Source organism: Balaenoptera musculus, chromosome 2, assembly GCF_009873245.2.
Source record: "Balaenoptera musculus isolate JJ_BM4_2016_0621 chromosome 2, mBalMus1.pri.v3, whole genome shotgun sequence".
Taxonomy (NCBI): Eukaryota; Metazoa; Chordata; class Mammalia; order Artiodactyla; family Balaenopteridae; genus Balaenoptera; species Balaenoptera musculus.
The window spans coordinates 100,065,146-100,084,948 of record NC_045786.1 but is presented as its reverse complement, the minus strand read 5'-3'; the positions used below and the strand labels follow the sequence as shown (position 1 = coordinate 100,084,948).

At 45.3% G+C, this 19,803-nt stretch overlaps 1 protein-coding gene and 1 pseudogene across 1 annotated transcript; both read right to left on the bottom strand.

Moving 5' to 3' along the window:
- Window positions 1-4,110: 4,110 nt before the first annotated feature.
- Window positions 4,111-4,567, bottom strand: LOC118891230 (annotated as a pseudogene).
- Window positions 4,568-16,949: 12,382 nt separating this feature from the next.
- Window positions 16,950-17,420, bottom strand: LOC118891121 (ribonuclease 7-like). Its single transcript, XM_036844758.1, has one exon. The coding sequence runs from the start codon at window positions 17,418-17,420 to the stop codon at window positions 16,950-16,952; it is 471 nt and encodes a 156-aa protein (XP_036700653.1).
- Window positions 17,421-19,803: the final 2,383 nt, after the last annotated feature.

Below are 19,803 nucleotides of genomic sequence, written 5' to 3'. Positions count from 1 at the left end.
GAGACAGTTCCGGGTTCAGTTCCAGTGCCACCACTGCCAGCACTGTGCCCGAGCCTGGCTTCAGCTATTGCATCATCAGAGGCCGCTCTCTCTTCTGAAGGCTTAATAAAACCAGCAAACATGGGAACACCAGGAAATACAATCAATGAAACTACTCTGCACTGTGTAGATGAAAACAGTCCAGAAAATGAACTGGTCTCGCAGTGTCAATACGAATTTTTAAAATGTTCTTTTGTGCCCAGGAAAGAACATTTAGGGGGCTACTTTGGCTTTTTCAAATGTATGTTCCCTATGTTAAAGATGCAAATCAGAAGCTCAGTTCTTCCTTAAGCTTTTATGTTTAACTTACAAACAAGTATATTTTAATAATCACTTTAAATGGTTGTATTTGAGGACTATTTGATACCATTTATAAATGTAGTTTAAAAGACTCCTTTAAACATTTAAAAATATACTTTATAAGTTTAACATATTCCATGTCCTTACAAAGTAATTCAGTTATCTGAGCTAACCAACTACACATTCCTGAATATCTAAAAAAATTCTTAGAAATCTGACAATTTATGAATATGGTGATTAAACTCCTGTTTTCTTAAATGTTCCAAAACTAATTTTAAAGGAAAATTCTGTTTCAAACCACACATCTAAACTAATTAAACGTTTAAAATTAGAATGGCAGACTTCCCTGGTGGTGCAGTGGTTAAGAATCCACCTGCCCGTGCAGGGGACACGGGTTCGATCCCTGGTCCGGGAAGATCCCACATGCCGTGGAGCAACTAAGCCCGTGCGCCACAACTACTGAGCCTGCACTGTACAGCCCGCAAGCCACAACTACTGAAGCCCGTGCGCCTAGAGCCCTTGCTCCGCAACAAGAGAAGCCACTGCAATGAGAAGCCACGCACCGCAACGAACAGTAGCCCCCACTCGCCGCAACTAGAGAAAGCCCGTGCACAGCAACGAAGACCCATGCAGCCAAAAATAAATAAATAAATGTATTAAAAAAAAAAGTTAAAAAAATTAGAATGGCAAGACCAATTTCTTACTGTAACAGGCTAAATTCTCTTACACACTGCAAATACCTAAAATACCAAATATGCACAAAGTCCTTAATACAGACACATTAATGCCATGTATTTGATTCACGTAAATATTTTTATCCTTAATTTAAAAATTTCTGGATATTAAAAAAAACTTACCCACTAGGTAATAATTATGTCATCCTAAATATCTGGGAAGTTCCTTCCTGAGTGACTTTTTTGGAAACACATTCTCAGTGGCTCAGAGAGTATAACCAGCAGAGATTTAGTCCCAAGGCTTTTGGGTAGCTCTTCTCAGGCCCCAGCTTCCCCACTGGGCCCTGCTTTATGGATGCTGTGTCATTAGTCTCTGAATGGGCCAGTTTCATAGTCCATGGCCCCTAGATTCAAGTTACACTCCATCTAATTCTTCAACCTACACACGGAAGTCAGAAACTCCTACCCAGGCTGCTACACCATTTGTTTGGATATAATTAATCTATTTAAGGATCCATTCTATTCTGGATTCTTTCCACACTCCTGCCAGCTTCTGGAGCCACAATTCTTACAGATATTGAGTGGTTTAATTTCTCTGGTGTTGCCTGACTCTGGTTACAGACCTAACGTTATGTCAGAGACATGTATCAGGAATATTAACATTTAACAGGGAACAAACTTTAGGTTAGGATGAATGAAACCCTGGGAGAGGTGGGAGAAAAATGTTACAGAATCCATTTGATTCATTTTACTCTTCTGTTATTGTTTGATAGTGTTTTAAAGGTATTATTTTTTCTTGCCTCCTAAGCTAGACAGTAAATCCTTGATTGCAGCCACCTAGGTGTCTTTGCTTAGCTTCAATTCACAGCCCCCTCCAAAATCATAATGTGTGTTGGACCCATGTTAGGAACCCAGTGATATATGGAAAAAAGAAAATCCAAGAACTTTTGTGCCCTCCGAAGGTAGTATCTGGGATAGATGGGGAATTACTGGAAAAGGAAGCAAACAAAAAAGAATGAGTAGACACAGGTGCCTCTTAGATTAGGGTCTTGAATGATTGGCTCTGCTGTTTCCCCTAACCAAGACTGAGAGATGGCAGGAGGAGGGGCGAGTTTGGCAGCCAGGCAGATTTGAGCCCAGTTCTGAGTGTTTTTGTTGAGATGTCTGCAGGATGCTGAGGCAGGTAGTAACAGTAGGGAGATGGATATATGTGCCTGGAACTTGGGAGACTGGAGCTGGGGAGGTGCTTTTGGGAGCAGGTAAGTGGCACTTGAAGCCATGGAACTTTATCAAGTCACTCAAGAGAGTACAGTGTGAGAAGAAAAGAGAGCTAAGAATAGGACCCTGAGAAACACCATCATTTAAGGTGCAGACAGAGAAAGTGGAGTCTGCCCACGACACTGGGGCGAAGCCAGAGGAGTAGAAGAATGTTGTTTTCCTCTCATCTGCAGTACGTCTTCCTTGGTCAGAAGCACAGGGTGGGCGCAATAGTGATAGTGATGGGCAGAGTGTGGTATGGCAGGGCCGCCTAGATGCTGTTGGGGAAGCTATATTTGGGATAGGATAGTGTGGGTGTGGTAGGTAGCAAGGAGCTCTACCTTAGATCTCTTTCTAGAAAGCAGGGAAGCGGGCTGGGAGTCAGAATTTTTGGATTCTCTGCTTTTCCTGCCATTTCCCGTTTCACCAATCATCCTTTCCTTATTCTGAGCCCTAGTCTGTGTAGGAAAATCGCCTTCTAAATATGGGAAGGGAAGTGTATGGGGGAGGCAGAGTCAGAAGAAGGAAGGACAGTGGGTGCCTTATGGTTGAGTGTGTGTACTTGTATACGTGTGTTTGTATTGTGTACACACGTGCACTTATGTGAGTATGTGCCCCTGTGTATGTATGTGTATGGGCGTGTATGTCTTCTGTTGGTGTTTAATTTATATGTGTACATGTATATATTTTTCGCTGTGTATCTATCATGGTAAGTCTAGAAATTGAGAGGAAGCACTGAGAAACTTTTATGCCAATCTGTTACGCTGATTTTATGTTAATTGAATCTAATAATAAAAAAATTGGCCTTGTGTTTTCTATATCTGTATGTTCTGTTTCATTTTTCCAGCAGTTCATTTTATTGTATTTTATGAAAGTGCTGGTCTGTGGCAGATTGCATATAAAACTGCTCCTTCACCACAGTTAGTTGGAGAAGCACTAATTAGAACCAGATCAAGATTTTTAGAAGGTCCTGATTCTGAAATTTCCAAGGGGGGGAGATTGACTTCAGAAGTCTGAGGTTCCTGCTCTGGGTCATACCAATGAGGCGTGAGGTCAGGTCTTGAGCATAAACAAGGGGGTCCAGCCTCAGGTCTGACTGGCATCCCAGGGCTCCGCCTGCCCTTCCTCGCCTTCCTCCCCTTCATATGACGTGGGACCACCAGGCAATTTTCAAGGGGGTGGAAGGCAGAGCCCAGGCTGTTCCTCCAAGCCCAAGCCTGCTCAGGGAGCTGCCCTCCCTTCTGCCTGCAGGGCATGTGATACTGAAGCTTCACAGAGATAAGGAGGGGTTTCCAAACCTCCATACTTTCACTTGGATAGTAATACACACAATCAGGAAAAGCAGGGTCTTTTATTGCAGCAAAATCAGACACATTCCTTTGCCCAACACAGGGAACCCGGCACAGATTCTCTGGCCCTCCTTCCTTAGATAGTCTCCCCCTCCCCCGACGGGGTTCCCTCTGAACTGTCCAACCACAGCTCTTCTAAGGTCCTGACTGTATTCTTCTTCTTTAAGATGGTCTCCAAAACTGCATATGCCATAAGCCCCACAAAACCTGGATCCACCTCTGCTAAGAGCCCTAGTGCTTGAAGGGCCACATGGTATCCACACTCAGACAACAACGTAAGCAACAGTGAAGGGCTAAGAAGAATCACCTCTCTTCCCTCACCATTTGGAGCATCCACAAAACCCTGTAAGTAATTAAGACTATGTGAAGTTGGCTGCGTGGGAGAGAAGTGGTATTTGCAAAAAGGGTAAGGATTAGTGAAGAACTCAAGGGCGGAAATGCAGCTGTAGCATCGGGAGTCTGCAGAGCTTGGGGTGAGGGAACACCTGGCCTTAGACAACATTATCCAAAAGCACAGGACCAGCTGGTACCTTAGGCCATCCTTCTGTTGTGGAGGATCACAGGCCATGATGAAGAATGCATCCAGTTGCTTCTCCTTGTACCTGCAGTCTGAGCACCCCCCTGAGATGAGCTTATACGTGGTCAGGCGTACAGGCTTCTGGCTCCGGTGGCAGTTTTTACAGCCATTCTTGCAGGTTATGATGGGAGTCTCCATGCTGGAGAAGGATTCATGCAGGAAGGTGTTGAGGCCTTTGCAGCTTTTGGAGTACTTGCTGATGTTGCCATCGCAGCGCTGCATCCCTGAGGCCTGGGCTGCACGTGCTGAGTTTCAAACCACCGAGCTGAGGTCATGTTTCTGGGCTTGGCACCGACTGGGTCCTCGGCCATCCACAGTCCCAGCAGCAGAAGCAGAGGCAGAGGGCACAATCCTGCTCTGGCTGGTGCCATCTCTCCCAAGGGGCACAGTGGCACCGAAGACGTGGGAGGTATGTGACCGGGTCACCATGGGTGGTGCCCTGCTGGCCCTTCTAAGAATTTCATACTGTAAGTCAATTATTGCAGGGCTCCTATAGCCTCAGATATTTAAGAACACTACTGGCTGTTTATCGTTCAGTCCCAGCAAATAATGTACATTTTTATGCCCCCAATAAACACTTAGACTGTTTTTCCCTCATAAGAGTTTTATGAGGTATGATTTCTTTCTTTCTTTCTTTTCTTTTCTTTTTTTTTTTTAAATATATGAGCAAACTGAGACTCAGAAAAGTTAAGGAAATTGCCCATCATCACACAGCTAGGGAGTGTCAAACACAGGATTTGAATCAATGCTTCTTGGCTTCCAAAACCCCTGTTCTTTCCATATTCCCATGTTTCTTGTTTGAAACTCTGAGAAGTCAGACCACAAAAGGAAACTAATCTTGGAAGAAAAGTAGGCCAAGCGTCCGTACCTCACTCTCCCAGGCTAGCTCAGTCATTCCTGAAAGTCAGTATTAAGATTGTGGAGTCAGGCTAATTCCTCTCTGCTCTGTGGTCCAATTTCTCTCTGAAGCTAGAAAAAGTCATTCTCACTGCTCTAGCCAGCAAAGCAGTACGGTGAGTTGGGTTCTTTCCATGGCTGACATATTGCTCTATTGGAGAAAGTCTTGGAATGATAGAGAATCAGAGCAGAAGAGTTTTTCAAGATCATCTCAATCAACTCTATTTTACAGATGAAAGGGCTGGAGGGCCTGAAAGAGCAACTGCCCTTCCGAAGGCCACCAGGTGAGTGGCAGAGCTGGGGCCGGAGCTTCTTGACTTTCAGCCCATCCCTTTGGTCTAGTGCCAGGCTGAAAAGGGAAGGAGAAAAGTGTTTCCCATAGAAACAGAGCACAGTGAGTGTGTCTGTTTGTGGTTTAAATGAAACATGAACATTGCCTTCGATAATTCTCTTCTAATCCTTCTGATGACATTTAGAAGAAGGTCTCCTATTAGAGCAAGAAGGTAAGCCTTTGTTTCTCCCCACTTTTCAGTACAGACGACAGACCCCAGGCTGAGCCTGCAGCTGAAAGCAATATCTGGATAGAATTTTTAAAAATTGGATGGTATTCATTATATTTATTTTTACTTCTATTTATTAAGTGACCCTAGTATTCTTTGAAATATGATGTTACACAGTTTCATTTTCAAAGAACTATTTGAACTAAATGCATACATACATATTTAGTAAATATTATACTGGCAGTATTGAAGCAATTATCAAGGGAGGAAGCAAATGACTGAAGTGAGGGATCTCGCTTTGGCTATAGCCTCTCAGGTTTTTGCTGGTGTGTTGAGCCCTACCCAGCATCTTGACCTTCATGTGACTTCACTGCCTTTGAGATAAAATGCTCTGCAAAGTGACAAAAATCACTTAGGCTCCTATGATCTGCATTGCCAGATGGGAAACTTCTGAGATGTTTGCCTTTCTGTCTCCAAGGTGGAGCTAGGTTCATCAACAGAGCTCACCGTTTTCATAGTGGGGAATCCCTTCCTGCATTCCTCCCCACAAAGCTAACAAAACATTGATTTTTCACCCCAGGAGAACATTATCCAGCAAGCAGTTGACTTGGGCCTCAGAGAGCAAATATATATATATATTTATTCAGGAAGTCATTTCTCTTTTGCAGGCCCTCAGCTGAGCCTTTCCCATGGGGATGGAAGGATTACCATGTGATTATTCATTTACAGTTGGAGACCCAAGCCTCTGGGCTTTTGTGCAAGAGGGTAGGGATGGCAGCAGGAGCCAAGGGTTGGCACGAACATCTCGTGCCGACCAAGATGACTGACCACAGACTTTGCAAGCTCTGAATCCAGTTAAGTTGCAAACATGCTTTTCCTCAAGTAGGTGCTGACCCTGCAGCTGGCCAGCCCCACTCAGGGAGGCCTGAAGAAGGGGTTCCTTTGATTGTGTATTTGATCCTAGTTATTCATCACATGTCTTCCCAACTGCTACAGTCTCAGGGCTGTTTTATCCATTAAGCACTGGAGGCCCAGTGACTAGGGTCTGGGAGGTTTTCAAGGGCCTACAATATTTGAGACTAGGAAAAAAAAAAAGATTGGCTCCAATATAGGAAAAGTCAACTATAAAATCAAATTTAAAATATTTACTTATGTGCTACCGCAGTAACATGGTGGTAGCAGGTAAGTTGATTTCACTTATTTTGGAATTTGGCACCCATAAGAAGTTTATTATGTTGGAAAACAATCTTAGGTTAGATTTTTTTTCTCCTTTTATGGGAATTCTTAATACCACAATTGCAGAAGGAGCAGTGCCAATCCCAAATTACTTGGAGTCAAACAATTTCAGAAGTAAAACTTTAAAAATCATTTCAGGTACACATCTGCAAGAATGATACTGAATGAGGAACATACATTTTATATATTCAATATGGCGTGATAAAATGTTAAAATGCCTAGTGTGGTACGGGCGTATTAAACATAGCCCTTGACATTCTAGGGCCAGTTGCCTTGAGTGTATCACTTACTACTCTCCTAAAGTCGGCCAGGAGAATACACGCCACCTTACTTTAGGGTCAGGTCAGCACAGGGCTGTACCACAGCTGCAGGAAGAAAGGAATACTGCTGACCATCATTTAGTGAACATGTAATATGCACTTGGCACGGTGCTAGGTACTTGGTTACGGAAAATAGCTTTCATTTAAAAAGTGCCTTCTGTGTGCCAAGGCCTTGTGCTTTATGTGTAATGCTATATGCAGAACAATATTGTGTGTTCCATGTTATTATCTCCATTTTAGAGAAAAGGAAACTGAGGCTTGGAGAGGCTAAGGTCACAGATGTGTTAAGTGGCAGGCCCAGGATTGAAAATGAGGGAGGTCTGCCTCCAAAGCTGTTGTTCTCTTCCTGCCACACTGCTTCCCTGTTTACTGATAGTTACCTTATGGGCTGACAGTCACTCTGTGACTATTCTAATAGATAGGGCTCCTTTTTGTCTCCTGGACAGGTTTTGCTCTCTTCAACTTTACTTCTGTTTTTCTTTCTCTTCCCTAAGGACTCTCCCTCAACTATTACCATCCTTCAGATCTCCGCTTGGTCCTATGAGCTTGTGCATAACCACCTGCATGAACCTTCCTGTACAACTCTACCTCGGGTGAATCCTTCCTGAACGTAACCTCCTTCGGCATTAACTCCTGGTACCACTCATTTGGGTGCTCCATCCTGTACTACCTTGTCTTGTTATTTGACTCTTACGTGTGTATCAGGTCTTCCCAACTAGACGGTAAACTCGTGGGAAAGAAATCAGGCCCTTTCACGCTTCTGTATCTCCATAGTGCCAGGCACATGGATAGCTCAGAGGGCTACTCAGTAACTGTGTGTTGAACTGAATCGCCACTCTGGTCCTCTTAGTCTCCTCATCATTTGTAACCCAAAGAGTTTCAGCTGAATAATTTCTAAAAAGCTCCCCCGCCCTGCCCGCTTCTAAGACTCTGTGAGACAAGATGAAACATCAAAATGCTAGTAGCCAGACTAGAATGTGAAGAGAGGCCCTTCAGGAAGACCCCAAAGGTAGCTCAGAAGAGGGGGAGTAGAGAGTACGCAATGATCCTGTAGAGACTAGTTTTTTCAGGATAGCCTAGAGGCATGGGTGAGGGGGCCAGAAAAGTCTGTCTGGGTTGCTGGCCTGAGGTAGTCTTTGAACTCCAAATGCCACCTCCAGGATGGTTGTCAGGCTTCACCCTGGAGGTGAGAGGTAGCTTCTTCAGGAAGAAGGGCGTTCTGGAAGAGCGGGGCTGGTATAGGAGGAGCCGGGGCCACTACAAATGACCAGCAGTGGCTAAGGGGAGAATGGGCTGTGCATTTTCTGATCCTCTGCTTGGGTCCTGTGTGAGATTGTCCAGAACTGATTCCTGGCCCCTCAGTAGAGGACACTGGTGGGATCTTTTCATAGAGGTTGTGTCCGAGGACAGGTTCAACTGTGAGTAACCAGCTGGAAGCTTCGCTGCTCCGCTAGGTCACTCCTGACAGCCTGTGAAAAGAGCCGTCGCTGACGCCGCTTTCCGCTTTCCGTAGGTGCCAAGGCTGAGCCGGGCTGGGGTGCAGATACCCTGAAGTGAAATCCACCGGAGAGACAAGCTGAATGAAGGTGTAACTTTAGCTTCAGGAGGCAGGTGGCTGTTGATAGTCTTCTGTTTCTCTGAGCGCAGCGCAGAAGATCGTCAGCTAACTTTCTGCCAAACATCTCACACGTCCATGAGGACCACCTAGGGCTAGGACAGCTGATTGGAAGCAGCACTTACTCCTAATGCTGGATGCCCTGCCGCCCTGGCATTTGACTAGCTCTGCTGTGAAACACTATTGCGATGCTAATTCAACAAGGAGACTGAGACTCTGAATACTCAGCTCCTCGATTACTTTGTGAGTATGTATAAGGATAGCCCCAGGAGAGAGGGAAGAGGGTAAAAAAGAGAAAAATGCAAATAGAACGACCGTGCAGGAAGCTGGGTAGAGGCAAGCTCAGGCTGGAGAAGCCCAGAGGGAAACGAGAAGGGTGAGCAGCCTGCAGGGCAGTGTCCTGCTCCGGAGCAGCTCTGGAGGACAGCAGGGCTACCTTGCCCCACTTCTCTGAATGTCCTCCTTGCTCTGCTTGCTGAGACCTGTGGTCTTGGCAATGAGTCAACAGCCAGGCCAGAGGAGTTGGGTTGGTCTCAGATTGCCAGAAGCGTTCACAGGGAATCTCTCCAAGAAGGAGTCTCCTCCAAGAGGGGTCCCTGACCCTGAAGGCCCATGGCCATGAGATGTCCTGGATCCTGATTTCTAAACTCCGAGCCTCAGCACAGGAAATCTGGTTGCTGCACTCCTACTGGGAAGCCTCCTTCCGTACCCAGTGGCTGACCCTCTCTCTTACCAGATCCATTTTTCTTTACTGTGTCGCTCTTTGGGGCCTGCTCAGGGAGCCCAGCGCCACCATGATCTTGCTTCAGTGAGTGGAATGCCCCCCTTAGTTCCTGACTGTAGGATCTATCCTCAAGAAGGAGAGGATGTAGTCTTCAGTCCAGCCAGAGTGGAGGCATGTGGCTCCCCTCGCATGTGTTTTGTTGCCTTTGACTTATTTCAAGCCCGTGTTCAGTGTTTGGACCTCCCAGGGATGATGATGACGATGATAAAAACAGAGCAAACACTTACTGAGGGGTTTCCAGGTCCCAGTCACTGTTGCAAGTGCTCGATGTCTATTTTCTCATTTTTTTAGCATATGAGGAACCTTCCTATTGCCCTGGCTCCATGGCTACCTTATCTTCCTCATTCAGTTCCTAAAGAGAAATACTGGTCAGAGGCATGACCCATAGTGAGCAAGTTAAGGAAAACCTCATTAAGGCCAGTATACTCCTATCCTAGGTTGAATGCAGATATGCACAAAGTACACACAAAGCCACAAGATAAATGTCTTCTATCCCAATTTTACCAAAACTATTTTTTGGGGAAAGGAAGTAAGTTAAAACATTGTTTTTATATAAAATAAAACTTTGATGGAGTATATTGAAAAATTCAAATCAACTACTTTAAAAAAATAATTTTAAATGGTTCTGATTTGAAATAATTTCAAATTTATATATGTTTCAGAAATAGTACACAGAGCTCCCCAATCTACTTCACCCAAATTCCCTAATTATTAACATTTCTGAGCTATATGAGACTAAGTTACAGACAAAATGCTCCATTACCCCTTTATACAGAAATGAATATTTCCTAATTACAAGTACTCTTGCCTACATAACCACAGTACAGCCATCAAAACCAGGAAATTAATGTTGATCCATTATTACCACAAATGATGTGTGAAGATAACATATAAAACATCTTTGGGGGAATTCCCTGGTGGTCCAGTTGTTAGGACTCTGCACTCTCCCTACCGAGGGCCCGGGTTTGATCCCTGGCTGGGGAACTAAAAATCCCACAAGCCTCGCAGTACGGGGGGAAAAAAAATCTGTGCACTTGGTTATTTTATAAATATTAGTTAAGTAAAAGAAAGAGGCTTCAGAGAAAGCTCCTTCCTGCTGGGCATGACTTTAGGTGCCTAATTCCCCTCGGCCATTACTAGCACTTTGGGGAAAAGTGTGAGAAACATTGCTCTGTGGGCTCTAGTTGACCATGAAGACCCAGCCCTGGATGTGCCAACTTTGAGGGTAAAGAATGTTGATCCTACCTAGAAAAATGGTACAGATGAACCGGTTTGCAGGGCAGAAATAGAGACACAGATGTAGAGAACAAACGTATGGACACCAAGGGGGGAAAGTGGCCGGGGGTTGGTGGTGGTGGTGTGATGAATTGGGAGACTGGGGTTGACATATATACACTAATATATATTAAATGGATAACTAATAAGAACCTGCTGTATAAAAAATTAATAAAATAAAATTCAAAAAAAAAAAAGAATGATGATACTTACCAAAGAGAAAATATTTCGGATGTTTCAGGCCCATCTGGAGGTCCACCAAATGGGAGCTCTGCAATGTTTTTACCCTGGCCCCAAATAGCAGATGGGAAGTGAAGACTTTTGTTCTTGCTGCATGCCCTTATTTATGTCTCCAACAGCCAATGGCATGGTCCAGGGACATGCTTGACTAGTTTACCATCAAGTTCTTGGGTGCTACTTTTTTTCCATCTCACTGATACAATGTGAGCATTCAGGTGAAGGGGATGTGGTCCACAAGTGAGAGGCAGAAATGTAAACACCTCAGGATCATGGGCACTGAACACTCTCTTTTGAATGAACATGCTTTTGTCTCAATCTGGGAACCTGCCCATTTGCTGATTGATTTGCCAGTCCAGGTATGGTGAGTTTGACCTTGGAAGATGTCTGAGATCCATTCGGGACCATTAACTAGAATGACACTTTGGGAACATCACTGGACTGGTTCAAGAAACCTGAATTCTCACTTAAACTAATCATGTGATCTTGGGTCCCCTTGGTCTTATTTTTCTCATTTGCAAAATGTGGAGGGGAGGACTAGATGATCTCTGAGGTCACTGGATACAATCTCTTAAAACATGATTTTACGAATATCTACTGAAAGAGCCTAAAGCTATGCAGATGTGAAGTTCTGTCTTGTGCTAAATGCCATGGCCCAAGCAGGAATTTGTATTGATTCTCACCAGGTCAGTTTGTTTGCTTGTTTGTTGGTTTTGTTTGTTTGTTTATAATGGAAATATAGTTGATTTACAATGTTGTATTAATTTCAGGTGTACAGTTTATGTTTTAAATGTGTAACTTCAACTAAGTTTCTATGTGAAGACCATAGAAAGTAACAAGTGTGATGTTTTCCCATTGTAACCAATCCATTGGAAAGCAGTGGACCACCATTGGTGGTAGTCTTGTGTAATGGAAGACAAACTAGGAAATGGAGCTGAATCAGAGGGTGGGAAAAATACAGGTGATCTTCCACAAGGGAGGTGAAGGGACAGTAAGCTTACCTAAGGACTAGTTTAAATGACTCAGGAGGGGAAGTTGGAAATGTCACTAGAGCCTTCTCTCCATCAACTGCTGTGATAATTGAACCCTTTGGAGAGGAGCTGGTAAGGAGGACACCCTCAAAAGTTAGTGGCCCTAAATCTTCTGCCTTCTTTCCATATCTTTGGATTTATGGAAGGTAGAGATGAGAAAAAACCCCTTAAGTAGTCTTAATATAAATACTCAATAGCCTTTTTTCCCCCCTCTAATTGAAAGCATTGCCCCCACCCTCCCCACTCCAAATTATCTTACCTAGAGAAATTAATACATATTTTCCTTTTTGTCTAACCTTGAACCCTACCTTATATGCTCTTGGCTAGGAAGGTTTTTTTGGCAAGAGGAGGCTGAGGAGGAGTTTGGACTCCTTTGTTTAAGTCCTTTGTTCTTCTGTCATGGAAGTCAGGCCTGCTCCATCCATCACAGGTTTGGCCTCTCAACATTTGACATCACAGTAATAAATATAAATGATTACATCTCTCAAACTTTTCCTACACACCAGCCACTGTACTAAGCCCTTTATATATGTTGTCACATTAATCTGCATAATACTCTATGAAGTAGGTGACCTTTGCATAGATGAGGAAATTCCAATCTCTCTAAATCAAGAGGACTTTTCATCATGGGTGTATTTCCATTATGGGTAGACATCTTTCCTTATCTCACCGCTTGTGAACTTCCTACAAGGCCTCACTAGCAATGTTTTCTCATGCCCCGATGGCTTCATAGATTCTCCCAAGCTTACTGGCCTTGGAGTCCTGCACAGGAACACATCCTGGTAAGAGCTGTGACTGCGCTTTCTATCTCTCCATGGTAGAATGCGGGGGTGGGATTGGGCGGGTGGTGTAGGAGGAGGACTTTAAAATGAAGATCTGAAGTCTTCGAAGCCCTTTTGGAGGCCCAGTTGTGCAGGAGCGTAGGAGGAATGTGGTGAAATGGGCCAGGGTTCTCACAGAGAAGTCTCCCTGGACGCTGTTGCTGTGTTGGTCTGTTTTCTGCTGCTGTAGCTCTAAGGTCATCCCCTAGGGCCAGAGACACTATGAAGAGGGCTGTCTGAATCAATGTGAGCAAAAGGGTCCCAGTCTCAAGGGCATTTCCTCTTCCTACACCCTGCCCTTGAGATCAGGACCCTTCTCTCTCTGTTGACTCAGCTGGCCCTCTTCATAGTGTCTATGGGTCATTTTCTTCAGAGTGTGGAGACTTTGGGGAACTAGGGTCACGTAGAAAAGTATCCTACCTAGGCTATCTCAGATGGTCTCACTCCTAGAAAGCTAGTTCACACTAGCTCCAGTTCTTGGCTTACATTCTTTACAGGACTCTGTTTCTGCTCCTTAGATCCAGGTCAAAACAATTTTCTTTAGAGCCATCTACACAAGGCTGGGCAATACTCCCCTAGACACCCTCCTCCCCCCTCCAAGCTCCCACCCCCAGCAACAGAAATCTCATAACTAATCAGTCTCTTTTTCCCATTTTTCAGTCTTTAAGTAGGAATGTATCAAGATGCAGCCTTGGTAACTGGCGCAAACCTGTTATTCGTTTTGGACCTCAGCTTCAGCCTTTGAAAGGCTGAATAGCCAAATGCTTATTTCAACATAATTCCTGGCATCCCTGAACTTGGCTGTGATCAGGATCATGTGAAGGAAAGGGTGACTGTCAAATCTAATCTGTTAAAGCATCGGTATGAAAACAAGGCAGGTCATTTGGGTTCATTGTTAATATCTGAATAATCTCTTTCAGATACTGGTGAGTACACTGAATGTGACCGGAAGTGAAATTTTCCTTATGAACTTTAAAAATGTTGAAAGGTCATTACCTCTATCAGTCAGGGGAAATATAAATGCATATTTATTATTTTAAGAAAAATGTTGTAATAATGAATGGTTGTAAAAGCTTGTACTACATATAAATTTTATTAAGAATTTTCACATAGTTAAATAGGAAAATTAGCTGACAGTTATATAAGTAATAGAAGAGCATGGATTAGCTGGATAACTTTAGGAAAAAACCTCATATACTTTTTGAACCAAAAATATTTACAACAATTTAATAATTAGCACAACTACTATTTAATTTAACAAATAGTACAAAGCAGAACAATAGAAATTAGATTAGATCATGAGTCTATGATTTCATTATATTATAATCTTTGTGAATTGATATATTAGCATTTCTCATGTTAAATAAACTAATCCTTAAAAACTATACTTTTTAGGAAGATTTTTAAATTGAGGTATAATTTGCTTACAGTAAAGTACACAAATCTTAAGTGTACAGCTCAATGAGTTTTCACAAAGTAAGCATAACCAGAGCAAGAATAGAACATTTCCAGCTTACCTCCTACACCTTCCCAGTTAGCACTCCCCAAGGTTACCACTATTCTGACCACTATCACCACACTATAGATTGCTTTAGAATTATGTTTAATGTTTAGTTATTTAATACTATTTAGATCATGAGTATTTCAAGAAAAAGCCATATTTGGAAATTCTTCTTATTTCAAGAGGATACATTAAAAGCATAATTTTAGCCACTTAAAAAGTTTGTGAGGAGGATGTCTCCAAAACCATAACACCCATAAGAAAAATCATCAATAAAAAGTAAAAAAAAGAGTTGTGAAGAAAGAATAAAGTGAAAAGAAAAATCAGCTACCCCTAAAGAGACTTGGTTTTCTATGCACCTCAGTTGAAAATCATGTATTTAGAATGATAAATGTCTAGTACAGTGACCACAGGATATATAGATTTTACATTCAGTCATTTGGCATTTGGCTATAAAGTGTATTTATTGTCCCTCTGCTTTCAAGACTCATCAACGTATTGGCCCCTCACTCTACTTGAATTGAATTGTTCAATGTTCTGCTCCCCTTTCGTTTCATCATCCCTTCCCTACCTTCTCTCCTCACCATCTCAAACCACCCAGCCCACCTAGCAGGACTCTGCCTGCAGACTTATTCTCTAGCCTACTCATAAACATCATTCTAGCAGAAGAAAGACCTCAAGGAGAATTGAATGGGGTATTTGCCAAAGGGGTATCTGCGTGTTTGCCAAAGGTGAATATGACTGGACAGGGCTATTGCTGCCGTTACCTACAGCTAGCTATCATTATTGAATGCTTACCAGTGCCTGGGGTTGACTAAGGCCTCATAAATGTCATTTCTAAATCTTCCTGAAATCCTGTTGGGTAGGTAGTATTACTCCCATATATGGAAACATAGTTGCAAAGAGGTGCAGTTTTCTTGAGGTCATGTAGCCACAAAGGACTGAGCCAAGATTTACACCCAATTGTGTCTGGCTCCAAAGCTTACTCTGACTCTGGTAAGGCATAAGGGAGCACTGGAGCGTGGGAGAGGGATAGGTAGAGAGTAGACTCCACAGCTGGGAAGGCAAGGTCGAACAAGGTAGTATTTGGGTGCTCAAGTAGGGTGGGCGTGGGGCGGGCATGGGGCTTAGTGCAGTTTGTCTGGGACTGAGATGAAGGAAGAGAGAAGGGGCTGGTGATGGTCAAGGCTGCAGGCAATGCTGGCTGTGGGCTAGGAGTGGGAAGCTATCAGGACCGAGCCTACGTAAAGCCATAGCTTCTCCAGTTCTGCTCACCAGGAAGGGAGAAGCGGTGTCTGCAGCCGGGGTTTGGAGGGGTGGGGGGAGGATGGGGAGATGGCATTTCCACATCTCAACCCCTCCGGCCTGGGCGGACTGCCAGAGCAGAGAGCCAGGGAAGCACCAAGGCAGGAGAGATCATTATCGGGAGGAAGGAAGCTCTGGCAGCTCCCACCAGCTTGTTTGTGACAAGCAGGCACTGGGCCACGGAAGTCCCTTGAGGTCAAGGGAAATGTGATCCCGGAGCAGGGGGATGAAGCTGGGACACTCCCCTGACACTGTGCCGTCAGGGCTATAGGCGATCAAGCTAGAGCCAGGCCCAGGGCCCAGGAAGAAAGAGCAGTGGACAAGAGAAGGGGGAGGGCAGAGAGGTGTGGTGGGGCAGAGAGAGAGAGAGAGAATTAAGATCCTTGGAGCACCTCGTAAACAGTCCTTTGGCTAGAGAGGTAATGACCTTTACTACAGCCAACATGGGGTAACTGGCTCTTCAGAGCTCTCGGGACATTGTTTCACAGGTGAAATCTTAGCTGGTTCCCCTGTGGTCCCTGCAGAGGTCTCTCCTTTTCGGCCCAGTGGTAAAGTAGAAAGTGCGCTGTATTTAGAGTCAGGAGACCTAGTTTCAAGTCCAGCTTCTGCTACTAACCAACCTGACAAGCTCTTTAATTAACAAATCTTTCTGAAATCTCAACGTCCTCATCCCTAAAGAAGGTCAGTTATCCTAGTCAGGTCTATCTCACAAGGGACTCACGTGGATACACTGTGAAAAGCATGAAATGCTATGTAACTATGAAGTGGTGCTGCTTTGTCTTCTTCCCTTCAGGCCACCTCCCTGCCCACAAGCCACCTCACTACCACATCAGAGCTGGGGAAGTGGCCTCGTTTAGGAATAGGAGTGGCTCTCGCCATAAATCCCCTACACTCCTTTTCCATGTCTTTCCTCCTCTCGTCATGCTGCCGTGAGAAGATGGGATAGGGGAAAGATGTAGGAGGCACAGACCAAGGAACCCACACCCCTAAGCTTCTCCGGGATAAGCTTCTGGAAAAACAGCAACGAAAAGCTGAGAGGTCACCATCTCTTCTGGAGCTTAGCCTACTAATGTATCACCTCAACTCCCCACAGCCCCACCCGCTCAGAGGAGCCTGAGCTAGGAAGGGCCCCAAGAGATGTGAGAAGAGAAGCTTCTGGGCTGAGGAGGAGTGGTCCAGAGGCCTGCAGAGGGATTGAAGGCGCGGCCCAAGCACGCGGCTGGCTGGAAACCTACAGGACATCGTCCAGGTGGACAGGAGCCAGCTTGAATTTCCTGGGGTCCCCTTTCTGGGGAGGGTCACAGGCCACGATGTAAGCAGCGTGCAGTCGCTCCTCCTTGTACCTGCAGTCTGGGTACCTCCCTGAGGTGAGGTTACACACGGTCAGGGATACAGGCTTCTGGCTCCGGTGGCAGTTTTTACGGCCTCTCTTGCAGGTTATGCTGGGAGTCTGACAAGTGGCGGCCACACCGGAGAAGGATTCATGCACGAAGGTGTTGAGGCCTTTGCAGCGACTGGAGTACTTGTTGATGTTTTGCATCGCCGTGTTGCATCTCTGAGGCCTGGGCTGCACGTGCTGAGTTTCAAACCACCGAGCTGAGGTCATGTTTCTGGGCTGGGCACCGACTGGGTCCTCGGCCATCCACAGCCCCAGCAGCAGGAGCAGCGGCAGAGGGCAGAATCCTGCTCTGGCTGGCGCCATCTCTCTTAGGGGGAACAGTCAGAAGCGGGGGCTGGGGTCTCTGGGGACAGAGGAGGTGGAAATTAGCCTTCCTAAACCTGCTCCTTCTAGCTAATCGCCATCTCCCTCCCCTACTGTCTCCTTCCTGCCTCACCCTGTGTCTTTCCCCTCCCTTCCCCTCTGTGTGCCCCAAACCACTAAGACCCCACCCCCTAACCCTAGGGCTCCATCCCCCTCACCTTGAATCCCTATCCTCCTTCATTCTGTCCCTCATGCCTCCCACTCCTTGCTCTATCTCCTCTCCCTCAGGTCCATCCCTCTGTGTCCCCATGTCCCTACGTCCTTATTCCTTTCTCTGTGTCTCACGCCCTCCATGACCCCATCCCCATCTCCTCCATAGCCCCATTTTGTGCCTCCATCTGTCAGCATCTCTCTCCTCTCTCCCCTGTGTGTGTCCTCATCCCCTCCACATTGGGTCCCTCCTTTGTCCACTTTGTCACTCACCTGAGTATACCGCTCTCTGGCCAGAACCCATCCCTTCCCTGTCCTCTCTCCTCACTCACGTCCCGCCACAGGCGTTACCTCCTCACCAAATCCTCGTGTTGTGGCCCCTGCTCACTGGGAAGCACCTGCCTTCCGCTGGGCCTCAGATCTCTGAGGGTCTCTTCTCACCACCGAACTCCTTAAGAGCTGGCCTGGCTTGTGGTGCTTCTGTTTGAGGGCAGGCTGGGGAGTAGCCGTGGATCAGGAAATGAATCAGGTTCATGCCTCTTCACTTACATGTCCCAGGTAAGTGGATACCTGTGGAGCTAGTACACCTGCTTAAACACCTTCAGCAGTGAGGAAGCCTGAATCCTCACGCTCAAAGACTAGCCTGGGGCTTCCCTGGTGGCGCAGTGGTTCAGAGTCTGCCTGCCAATGCAGGGGACACGGGTTCGAGCCCTGGTCTGGGAAGATCCCACGTGCCGCGGAGCAACTAGGCCCGTGAGCCGCAACTACTGAGCCTGCGCGTCTGGAGCCTGTGCTCCGCAACAAGAGAGGCCGCGATAGTGAGAGGCCCGCGCACCGCGATGAAGAGTGGCCCCCCGCTCGCCGCAACTGGAGAAAACCCTCGCACAGAAACGAAGACCCAACACAGCCAAAAATAAATAAATAAATAAATAAATAAATAAATAAATAAATAAATAAATAAAGACTAGCCTGGCCCCTAGCCACATGGTTCTAATGACTCTAATAATGCACCTGACTCAGGTGTCAACCCCAAGTGAGAGCTGTCATTTATCATCTCATCTGGGAAGAGCCAATCACTGTGGTGGTAAGGATTGCTTTTTCTGATCCGAGATAAAGATGGAATAGCCTAGAAAGTTACTTCCTGTCATCAGGACTTACTGCTTATCTTTTGGAGGAGATGGAGGAGACAGGGAAGTGGACCAATCAATCACCAGAGTCACAAGTCGCAGCACCATCCCACCTCAGCTATTCTACAATGATTCATCCCTCTGGGTCCCTCCCGTTCCAGGGTCAAGCAAGGTCATCTGGCTTTACCTGGAGATGGCACCCAACACCTCTCACCCTTCACTCTTTCCCTTACTACTTTATTAAAATTTGCAACGCTTAGTGTCCTAATTTGAAAATACTATTGGTGGTGGTGCTGCTCCACAGCCAGCCTAGACCTTCCTCTACCGTGTATTCCCTGCTCCTTGCGGCAGTTACACTTGTGTGGAGAGCTTGGGTCCGTGCTGTTCCGGCGGCTCCAGTGAGCTTGGCATGGGAGACTCAGAAGAACTGAGACACTGAGGAAGAGAAGCATCACTATCTGTGGATGGGAAGGCCTGGAAAACTGAGATGAACAGTGTTCTTGTTTTCAGGTTTCACCTGTAAGTAGTAGGTGGTCTCAGAATAGTGGGTTCAGGTTCATTCACGTAGTCAATATTTATTGAGCATCTACTATGTGCCAAGGTGCTTGGGATATATTAGTGAATAAAAGAGACAAAAATCCCTACATTTGGAATCCTTACATTTCATTGGGGGAATAGAATCCTTACATTCCATTGGAGGAAAGGCAGTAAAAAATACACCATTGCTAAGGAAAAAAGAACAAATGGAGATTGGTAGGCAGTGATTTTGATTTTTATTTATTTTTTATTGGAGTATAGTTGCTTTACAATATTGTGTTAGTTTCTACTGTACACCAAAGTGAACCAGCTATACTTATACATATAACCCCTCTTTTTTGGATTTCCTTCCCATTTAGGTCACCACAGAGCATTGAATAGAGTTCCCTGTGCTATACAGTCAGTTCTCATTAGTTCTCTATTTTATACATAGTAGTGTATATATGTTAATCCCAGTCTCCCAATTCATCCCACCCCTCCCTTCCTCCCTTGGTATCCATATGTTTGTT

What these genes read in the sequence shown, in the direction of transcription:
- LOC118891121 (XM_036844758.1), bottom strand. Translation starts at nt 17,420, where the DNA reads ATGGCGCCAGCCAGAGCAGGATTCTGCCCTCTGCCGCTGCTCCTGCTG.